Source organism: Elephantulus edwardii, unplaced genomic scaffold (genome assembly GCF_000299155.1).
Source record: "Elephantulus edwardii isolate Elephantulus edwardi_28Jun2011 unplaced genomic scaffold, EleEdw1.0 scaffold00078, whole genome shotgun sequence".
NCBI classification, from domain to species: Eukaryota; Metazoa; Chordata; class Mammalia; order Macroscelidea; family Macroscelididae; genus Elephantulus; species Elephantulus edwardii.
In genome coordinates this window covers 3196626-3208183 of record NW_006399828.1, presented here as the reverse complement: position 1 = coordinate 3208183, position 11558 = coordinate 3196626, and the positions used below count along the sequence as shown (strand labels likewise).

The 11558-nt window shown below is 37.4% G+C and overlaps 1 protein-coding gene across 1 annotated transcript in view; it reads left to right on the top strand.

The window, feature by feature from the left end:
- The window catches only part of CEP290 (centrosomal protein 290kDa), a 170968-nt gene that overhangs the window by 54151 nt on the left and 105259 nt on the right, over nucleotides 1-11558 (top strand). Inside the window, exons 23-25 of the mRNA XM_006889524.1 lie at nucleotides 1862-1964; nucleotides 2054-2284; nucleotides 5002-5175. Of these exons, the coding sequence (XP_006889586.1) occupies nucleotides 1862-1964; nucleotides 2054-2284; nucleotides 5002-5175 (508 nt within the window). The remainder of the gene's footprint in view (nucleotides 1-1861; nucleotides 1965-2053; nucleotides 2285-5001; nucleotides 5176-11558) is intronic.

Genomic DNA, 11558 nt, shown 5'->3' with positions numbered 1-11558 from the left:
ATTATTGAACCCATCCTACTCAGTCTCCTCCCAACCCTGAGGTCAGTCCTGCTTTACCACAGTGGCACCATGTAGTATTTGTCTCTTTGTGACTGAGATACTTCACTCAGCAAAATGTCCTCCAGGGTCACCCATTTTGAATAATATTGAATGAGCTCCTTGTTTTTCAATGCAGCTAGTATTCCATTGTGTGAATATACCACAGCTTCTCTATCCATTCGTTTGTTGATGGGCCCTTAGGTTGTTTCCAGCTCCTTGCTATTGTGAACAAAGCCACAATAAACATGGGTGTGCATATATCTGCTTGGATGTTTATGGTCTCTTTAGGGTATATTCCAAGTAGGGGAATTTCTGGGTCAAATGGTATCTCTATTTGCAACTTTCTGAGAAAGCGCCATACTGCCTTCCACAGTGGTTGCACCATTTTACACTTCCACAACCTCACCAGCATTTGTTGCTTGCTCTTCTGTTAAATTTTGCAATTCTGACTGGGGTAAGGTGATATCTCATAGCTGTTTTGATTTGCATCTTTCTTAGAGCTAGGGATTTTGAACATTTCTTCATGTGCTTGTTAGCCATCTGAATTTCTTCTTCTGTGAAGTCATTTTTCTTATCTGTGTCTCAGTTCTTATACTCTAAAATTCCATGATGTTAATACTTTCTTCATAGGATTATTATGAAACATAACTAAATTACATGAAAATGCCCGACTTAACATATAGCTTATAATAAGCAGCTTATAATATCATCTCTTATTCTTAGCATTACCCAGCATTATAATTTTTTAATATATCATCATAGCTAACTAACATAATTATCTTTATTTCGTTAATCCTTAGGAGGTAAAAACTGTATATAATAATAGAGTTATTTCCTTAGTGTGTATCAGAATACCTAACCAAAGGTGAATAACATTAAAAGTGATAATTACCAAGTGCTTAAAACATCTTTGCCCTGTAGTTCCTCTTGGCATAGAATCATATCCATAAGTGTCAGAACCAGGCTTGTCATTATTCCTACTGTGGTTGTTAAATAGCTACTAGAATTCGAAGTAAATGGAACCATACCTATTAAAGAAAAAGGACACTTTTCTCCTACTTATCTTGTTAGGAACCACTGGTGGTAGAGTCCTTAAGGAGTTACACTCTTAACTCAAAGGCCCTGCCTCTCTCTATGGCAATTCAAATCTATCAGTCTCTCCTAGAGATAAAGATAGTCTCCTCCAATTTAAAATTCTCCAATGTCCACTGGGAAGTCAGCTATGAGTTGATTCCTAGTCAGTGGTGAAGATCTTTTTATTTATAGGTTAACATTCTTTCCAAAAGTTTACAGTCAACTTTGACTTAGATCTCTTTAGCAGACTTGAGTGTCAATTTTGACTTAGATCTCTTTAGCAGACATGAGTGTCAATTTTGACTTAGATCTCTTTAGCAGACATGAGTGTCAATTTTGACTTAGGTCTCTTTAGCAGACTTGAGTGTTATGTTCATGTCTGCACTGTGATAAGGAGAATTATGGCATGTAATTGGTTTATGCCCAACACTTGGAGGCAGTGTAAAAAATCTCATTAGTAGTCAGGCATATCTCCACTAACTCTTTTAATCTAATTATTTCTCCTTTATTTGCATCCTAAATATTTTACAAATATTTGAGACTCAAATTTAAGAGTAGAATCAGTTTGTTGAGACTTGATTTTCAGAATTAGTTGGAAATACTAATTATTTTTCTATTCCATTTAAGATCACTCTTTTTACAAGTCTTTTTATATTTTCATGATGAAATGTTATCTCTATAATAAAGACACTTTATTAGTTTTACTATATTGTTATTTTTGGGTTTTGTTTTGGTGTTTGTTTTAAAGTGAAAAGGAGACCTGGAGAACAGAGTCTGTAATGATAAAAGAGGAAAAGAGAAAACTAGAAGATCAAATCCAACAAGATGCTATAAAAGTGAAAGAATATAATGTAAGTGAAACATTTTTAAAGTCAGTATATACTACTGTACAAACTAAGAAATTTAAGATAAATAAATATTGTAAATATTTCTTTGCCAGAATTTGCTTAGTGTTCTTCAGATGGATTCAGATGAAATAAAAAAATTACTTTCAGAAAATAGTAGAAAAATCACTGTCTTGCAAGTGAATGAAAAGTCACTCATAAGACAATATACAACGTTAGTAGAAATGGAGCGACAACTTAGAAAGGAAAATGGGAAACAAAAGAGTGAATTGTTATCAATGGAGGCAGAAGTTTGTGAAAAAATTGGATGCTTGCAAAGATTTAAGGTATACTTGATTTTGTTTTGGTTTTAATTATAAAAATTTTCAAATACATACAAGAGAAGGTAGAATCTTGATTATTTATCATCTGGACTAATAATAGTTAATGTTTATTAACTACTATTTCTTTAAAATTGCATCATCTATTTTTTGTAAGAGTAATTTAGTTACTAACATTTCTCTCTGAGTATTGTTGTATAAATTTCTGTACCTTTTTTAAATATTTTACCCTTAATAAATTTATATCAGCTAGCATAATCATACACCATATGCTCATTTAATTCTCTCCTTGTGTTATTTAACTTTTCTTTCTCTCTTTTTTATAGAATTTAATGTTGAACCTTCATTAGATTCAGTTTAAACATTTTTTGGAAGAATTCTTCATAAATGTTACTCTGTATTTTGTATTTAATTACTTAATGAGACATAATGTTTTCTTTTTCAATGAATGTTTCATAATTGGAGGCTGTGTAAAAAGGAAGACAGTTAAATATCTCCATTCAGAGATTAGTTTACTGGTGATATTTCAGGGCGTGGTTTTAATTGTTTTTGAAATGAAAACTCCTAAGTGGTCCAGTACTATTCTGTCATTTCTGTGTATTGCGGTAACTTTGGATTGTTGTGATACTGAATGTTGTGCCATTTATCTGTCAAGTGCCGTAATGGTTACATACGGTTGACAATGTTTGGTAGAGCTCACAGGTTAAGACAGTGGCATCCACTTCATAAGCATGCCTGTGGAAACTATGGATTTTGAGAAAGGACAATAGTTATAGAACAAGGTTAAAGTCTTTTGTTTATAGGGTCAATACTAGATGGCACTTAATGACAGACAACAACAACATATAACGCCAAGCCCTTGTCTTTAATTTTAGACTTGGATGAAGTGGCTGGAGTCTGTAGGATGCTGCTCTTGTTTTGGCTTAGGATCTGTGTGGAATGTTTGTTTGTTTAGAGGCAACAGGACCTCCAAGAGGACCCTTAACATTTAGTGCCAAGCTCTTGTCTCCATTTGGGAGACTGGGTGAAGCAACTAGACTCTATAAGATGAGCTCTCTTGTTTTGATTGAGGGTCATTGTGGAATGTTTGACCGTTTTTTTTTTTTTTTTTCATTTAAGCCTCTTGTTTAGAGTTGACAAAACCTCCTGGAGGGCCCTTATATTTAAAAGTTGGGCCCGAGGGATTATATTTTAATCCCCTGTTGTGACGTTTTAGAGGAACGTTCTTCTAAGTCATACAGTACTCTTCTGTCAGGTTGCTGAGGTAATCTGGGTTTGCTGTGACACTGAACCTTGTACCATTGGGGTCTCAAATGCCATAATGGTTGTCCATGGTGAACAGTGTTTGGTGGGGCTCCCAGTTCTAAGACAGGTTTCGAAGCAGGAGTGGCATCCACTTCCTATACCACATGCTTCTGGAAACTTGGTGAACTTGGGGAAACAATAGTTATAAAAAGGCCTCAGGGCTTTTGTTCAGAGTGAATTGCGTCATTCGATGGCAGTCAACAACAACAACGTGTAGTTGAACAGTTCTTTGTCAATTCTTGTAATAGTTTTTGCATTCAGTGATATTTAATGATGTTTGTTGCCTCACTCAGTTATTTCACTGCCATTGAGTCAGTTCCATCATTCATGAGTCAACAGATAGTACCTATCCATTGGATTTCCAAGGGTTAAATTGGGCCAGAGGTGGTCTATCTTTCCTTTTTTTTAGTCAGTAATGGATTCAGACTGCCAGGGATATGTACCCTTAGATTAACAACACAACACACTATGGACCACCAGAGATTTTCTAATTATATCATTCTTACTACCTATATTAACAGGCATTGTTTTCTAACAGGGAGCTTTTGTTTATTTGTTCAATCTGTTTGCTTATCTTGAAATATAATTCCTGTTAGAAAGGCACAATCAGAGTAGAGGTGAGGTACTTTGCTCCTGTTTTTGGAATTTTTCCAGCATTCTTATTTTTAACTATCATGTTACAGATTCATAAACTGGTTATAGTTATTATGTTTCAGTTTCCTGGAGTCATTTGTCATTTTCAACTTTGATCAGTTGTTAGTATTATTAGGTGATGTCGATCGACTGCGACTCACAGTGACACTACACCAGACTTGAACCATTTCCTAAAGGAGTCCTTCAAAACTGACTAGTTTGTCCTTAAAATAAGAATTCATTAGTCTTTGAGCAATCCTTTGTTGTTTTCTGACAACTATGTATCTTACATTTACTTTGTAGAGTTTATTATTTTATTTAAAAATAGATTCTAACCATAAATTTCTTATAATTTTTTACTAACACTAATTTTGCATTAGCATCTCAAAAGGCAAGTTATTTTTAACCTTACAAAATTTATTAAAATTTTCTAAAGATAATAAATATCAATAAGACATTTCATTTAGACAGTATCTTTGGAAAATTTTAATAAATTTTGTTTATTATACTTTCCCCAATGAATTGAATTTCAGTACATAATGGAGAGAGTTAAAAGATATGATTAATTTACTTTTTACTTTTATTATGGTTCATGACTTAAAACTGTCATCATTTCTCTCAGGAAAGAAATTTATTTTATTGCTACAGTTTTTAAAATTTTGTCTTGTATGAGAATTTTTTAAGTGGTTTTAAATCTGTGAAAGCAGATATTATCTTTCCAGAAGTGGCTAAAGCTTAACCAGAAAATACATCAAAAATAACTTATTGTGTCCTCTTTTACATAGGAAATGGCCATGTTCAAGATTGCAGCTCTCCAGAAAGTTTTAGATAATAGTGTGTCTCTATCTGAACTTGATTTGGCCAATAAGCAATACAATGAACTGACAGCTAAGTACAGGGACATTTTACAAAAAGATAATATGCTTGTTCAGAGAACAACAAACTTGGAACACATAGAGGTAAGTTCATATGACCCTTAAGTCTCTATGGTTTTAGGTGTTTTTCTCACACAGAGTATAGTATGTTTTTCTATTTGCAGAGTAACTTCTGAAAAATTTCTTGTAGGCCATCTTCCTTATTACTCCACTACCACAATTTAACTGAAGCACACAAGCCTTTTTTCTTCCAACAGTCCATTTTTAAAATAAAATCAGAATAAATTATTGTCATCAAAAAAGGGCATATCATTAAGTAATCTATCCCTTCTTGTTCCTGTTCCCATAATAAATTATTTTTTGGACCTTTGAATTCTGTTCTTTGAGATGGATAAAGCTGACAATGGTTACTGGATCATACTTTAACTCATATGTCAAGGTTTTATTTAAATAGTCTACAAGTAGGCCAAGAATCCCTTGTGGTGTCTTACAGCTTACTATCCAAATCTTTCATATTAGAAAAAGTAAGTTCCTGGTTCATTCATCTTGCTCGTTAACATTATTTAGTTATGGCTTGCTTATAAACAACATGTGTCTTATTCTGTTCTAAATCCCCTAATAAGAGTGAGATGAAATCTAATATGTTGGATAAAAAAAAATTCCTTTTCAAGAAAACAAGTATATCTGTCTTCGGTAAAATTGCGTTTCTTCATGGAGGATAGGATTTTGAAGCTCCATCTCACTTACTCTGGGCATGTGGACAGGAGGAACCGATCCTTGGAGAAGGCTGTCATGCTCAGAAGGTTGGAGGGACAGCACAGGAGAGAAGGACCCTGGATGAGATGGATTGATACAGTAACTGGGGCAATGGGCGTAGGTTTGTCAGAGTCAGTGAGACTGGCTCAGGACAGGGCAGGCTTCAGAGTTGTTGTACATGGGGTCACTACAAGTTGCAGGTGGCACAAAAGCACATAAAAACAACACAACAAGATTAGTTATGTGTTGTGTTGTCTTCCAACCCTCACCCCAATCTGCCACCATCCAGATCAGTTCTCTCTCTTTGCCCCTCCCACATCTCTGATCCCTGCCACCAGCCAACTCTGATTTGATAGCTCAAGCTTTCTACCACCTCTGTACTCCCATTCCTTTCCATGCCCCTGTGATATTTGTGCTCCTTGTGCAGGGGCAGTGCTGGAGAGGGTGACCACGTGGGCAGTGGTCACCACATAGTCTCCACACAGCTACACAGTCTTGTGTTCCTGCACAAACTTTGGTCTGGCAGGAAAGGTGAGTCCCTGCAGTCAAATCCTGATCTGTAACATACTCTTAGTTGTTACATACTCTTATCAACTCTTTTGGGTAAAATGCTTGTCAAATACTGCTCTAACACTCAAGCACTCAAATTAAGACAAACTAGGGAAAAGACACTATACCAAACAGAAGTAGCTGACACAAGAAAGTCATGAAACAAGATATGATTAAGAGCCTACAATGACAAAGGAGGACGTTCAAGCTGCTCTGAAGGAATTTACAAAAAAAAAAAAGGCCCAGGAATTGATAGAATACCAATTGACATACTTCGGCAAACAGATGCTGCTCTGGACTCAATCACCAGATTATGCCAAAAAATCTGAGGACAACTGCTTGGCCAACTGACTGGAAGAGATCTATATTTATTCCAATTTCAAAGCAACGTTACCTAACAGAGTGTGGAAATTATCTAATAATATTACTCAGTATCACATGTAAGCAAGATCCTGCTGAACATTATCCAGAAGCAACTGAAAGATTACATCAGCAGAGAACTGCCACATGTGCAGGCTGGGTTGAGAAAAGGCCATGGCACTAGGGTCATCATAGCCAACATTAGATGGCTCTTGGCTGAAAGCAGAGGGTACCAGAGCAATGTCTATCTGTGTTTCATTGACCATGCAAAGACATTTGACTATGTTGAGAAGAATGGGATTCCTCGAACACCTAATTTTGCACCTGCAAAACCTATACTTGGACAAAGAAGCAGTAGTTAGAACAGAACAGGGAAACACTGCATGGCTTAGTATCAGGAAAGGTGTGCGTCAAGGATGCATCATATTTTCATACCTTTTAAATTCATATGGAGAACAGATCATTTGGGAGGGTAGGCTTCATGAAGAGGAATGTGGCATTAGAGTTGGAGGAAGAATCCTCAACAACCTGTGTTATACAGATGACAAATCCATGCTTTTTGAAAATGAAGAAGACATGAGGCATTTGCTGCAGAAGGTTAAGGCCTGCAGTCTTCAATATGGATTGAAGCTCAACATCAAGGAAAACAAAGATTCTCACCACTGGATCAACCAGCAGTATCATGATTAACAGAGAAGAAATTGAGGCTCTTGATAACTTCTGCTTGCTTGGTTTCACAACACTTGGCACCAGCAGTCAGGAAATCAAAAGACTAATTGGATTAGGGAATTCTGCTCTCAGGGATTTCTTTAGAGTATTGCAGAACAACAGTGTCATTCTGGAGACGTAACATGTTCCTGATCCAGGCCATGGTCTTCATAATTACTTGTTGTGCATTTGAGAGCTGAAGGATGATACTAGAAGAATCTATGTCATTGAGTCGTAGTGTTGGAGAAGAGCATTGAATATACTGTGGACTGCTAAGAGAACAAAAAAGTGTGTCCTGGAGAGAGTAAAGATAGGTTGCTTCCTGTTGTTGTTGTTATGTGTTGTTGAGTCACCAGTGACCATTGTAACCCTATGTACAACAGCCCTAAACCCTGCTCTGTCCTGTGCCAGTCTTACTGTCTCCGACACACCTACCCCTATTACTCCAGTCACGAAATCAGTCCATCCCATACAGAGTCTTGCTCTTCTGCACTGTCCCTCCACCCTCCCAAGCATGATACCCCTCTCTAGGAACTAGCCCCTCCTCGCAGCATGTCCAAAGTATGTCAGGCAAAGCTTCAGAATCCTTGTCTCCAAGGAGCAGCCTGGCTTCACCCTCTCCAGAATGAACCTGTATGCTTGCTCTCTTAGCAGTTCATGGTGTAATCAGTACTTTTCTCCAGCACCACAACTCAAAGGCATCAATTCTTCTCTCATCCTTACCTAGTCGTTGTCTAGCTCTCTGATGCATAGCAAGTGATTGCAAAGACCGTGGCCTGCTCCCTAGAAGAATTTTGAGGCTCCATTTCACATACTTTGGGTGTGTTCCTATAGAGGGACCAGTTCTTCGAGAGGAACATCATGCTTGCATGGATGGAGGAATAATGCAGGAAAGGAAGACCCAGGATGAGTTTGATTGACTCTGTGACCAGTGACAAATGGGATTACATCAAGAGATAGTGTACATAGGGTCACTGTTGGTCGCAGGCCACTCAGTGAAACATAACAACAACAACATGGAGAAGGATTGGCCATCCTCTTCTGAAATAACAGCCCTTTGAGTACCATATGTAAAACAGAGCACATTGAGATTAGATTAGCAGTTATGGTACCTGAGGCTTAGCTTTTGTATTGAGGATCACAAAGGAGAAGGAACAATTGCAAACAGACACTAGTGCTTGGAACATGGAATGTGAGAAATTTGAATGTAGGAAAATTAGATATTATTAAGGAAAAAATGGAATGCATAAATCAGGACATACTAGATACTTGGAAAATGAAATGGATTGTCATGGGACTGTTGAAGCAGACAGTCATATGATTTACTATGCTGGAAATGAAAAGGTGAGAAAAAATGGGGTCTCATTCATAGCTAAATTGACAATTTGTAGATCCATCATGAAATACAATGTTGTGAATGACAGGATAATATCCATTATCTTACAGGAAAGTCCTGTATATACTCTCATTCAAATTTATGCACCAACAACTAGAGTCAAAGATTAGGAAATAGATTGATTACTTTTATCAGCCGTTGTAATCAGAAATCAATCAAACATGTATCCATGATGCACTAATAATAATGGGTGACTGGAATGCAGAAGTTGAGAATGGAGAAGAATGATCAATAGTAAGAGAAACATGGACTTAGTAACGGAAGTGAGGCTGGAGACAGAATGCTAGATCAATGATTTATTCATTGCCAATGCCTTATAATAAGAAACAAACATGGTGATCATATACATGGACTTTACTTGATGGCTTACATAGGAATCAAATTAATGACATCTTTGGGTAAAATCATTGGAGAAGCTCAATATCAGCTGTGAAAACTAGGTCAAGTGCAGATTGTGGAGCAAATCATCAGCTACTTATCCAAGTTCAAATTGAAGCTAAAGAAAATAAAAACCAAAGTATGTCCTTGAGTCTCTCTCTCCTGAATTTAAAGACCATCTCAAGAATAGGTTTGCGGCCTTGAATATTAATGAACAAAGACCATATGAACTGTGGGAGGATATCAAGAATATCATCCATGAAGAATGTAGAAGGTATTACAAAGACCGAGAAAGAAGACAAGACCAAGGTGAATGTCAGAAGAGACTGAATATTGTACTAGAGCACCAAGAAACCAAAGCAAATGGAATAAGTCACGATATTAAGGAACTGAACAGAAGATTTCAAAAGGCAACATTGGAAGACAAAGCAAAGTATTCTAATGAAATGTGCAAAGAGCTGAGTAATTGAAAGGTATGAACACGGCTCAATATTTCTTAAGCTGAAGGAACAGAAGAACAAATTCAGACCTTGAGTTGCAGTAATTAAGGATGCTGTGGGCACAAAGTTGGATGACCCAAGAAGCATCAGAAAGAAGATGGAAGGAGTTTACAGAGTCGCTGTGCCAAAAAGAATGGGTTGACACACAAGAATTTAATGAGACAACATAGGATCAAGAGCCTGTGGTGATGAAGGAGGAAATTCAGGCTGCTCTGAAGGAACTGGCAAAAACCAAGGGTCCAGGAATTGATGGCATACCTACTGACATATTTCCACACACAGGTGCTGCTCTGGGCACATTCACGAGGTTGTCCCAAGAAATTTGGAGGACAACTATCTGGCCAGTTGACTGGAAAAAAAAAAATCCATATTTATTCCCATTCCAAAGAAAATTGACCAGACAGTGTGGAAATAATTGAATAAATCATTAATTTCACATGCAGGCAAGATCCAGCTGAAAAATGCCAAAAAATGACTGAAACAGCAGAGTACCAGTGAACTACCAGATGTGTAGCCTGGGTTTGGAAGAGGTCATGGCAATTAGGGCATAGTAGCCAATGTTAGATAGATCTTAGCTGAAAACACAGAGTCCCCGAGGAAGGTCTCTCTCTGTTTCATTGACTATGCATGTTTAATTGACTAGGCATTTGACTGTGTGGTTCATAACAAACTGTGGGTGGCTCTGAGAAGAATGGGAATCCCAGAACACTTTATTGTGCTTATGTGAAACCTATACTTGGACCAGGAGAAAGAACAAGGGAACAGAGCATGGTTTACATTCAGGAAAGGTGTATGCCAAGGATGCATCCTATCTCCATACCTTTTCAATCTATATGGAGACTAGATCATTTGAGAGGCAGGGCTCCATGAGTAGGAATGTGACATCGCAATTGGAGGAAGACTCATCAACAATCTGTGTTAAGCAGATGACACAGCCTTGCTTGCTGAAACTGAAGAGGACGTGAGGCATTTGCTACAGAAGGTTAAAGACTGCAGCCTTCAATATGGATGGAAGCTCAACATGAAGAAAACAAAAATTCTTACCACTGGGCCAATTGTGAAGAGATTGAGATTAACAGCTTCAGTATGCTTGGCTTCGTAATCAACAGTCAGCAGCCAGGAAATAAAGGATTAATTGTATTGGGAAATCTGATGTTAGAGACTACCCCAGAGCACTGAAGAGCAACAGTGTCAATCTAGAGACTAAGGTGTGCCTGATCCAGGTATTAACAAGAGTCCTGGACAGTGACTAGAAATGATAGAATTGATACCTTTGAGCTGTAGTGGCGTAGAAGAATATACCATGGACTGCTAGGAGAACAACCAGATTTATCTTGGAAAGGGTGAAACCAGGCTACTCCTTGGGGGCAAGGATTATGAAGCTTCATCTGATATAATTTGGGAATGTTGGAATGTTCCCTTAGAGAGGGAAATCATGTTTGGGAGGATGGAGGGACAGCACAAGAGAGGAAGACCCTGGATGAGACGGATTGACTCAGTGACTGGTGTAATGGAGGTAGGTGTGTCAGAGACAGTGAAATTGGCTCAAGATAGGGCAGGGTTCAGAGCTGTTGTACATAGGGTTACTATGTAGTCACAGGCTACTTGACAACACATAACAACAAGATTAATCTTGGTTAATTTACTTCTTACTACATTTGACAAAAAGATGGTTATGCTAATTTTCCTAAAAATCATGAATATTTAGATGTGGTAATAACTTACTATTTTTATTTCCTTTGTAATTTTCCCTTTCCCTCATATGTTGTTATATGCCGTCGAGTTGCTTGCGACTCATGGTGACCCTATGTACAACAGCC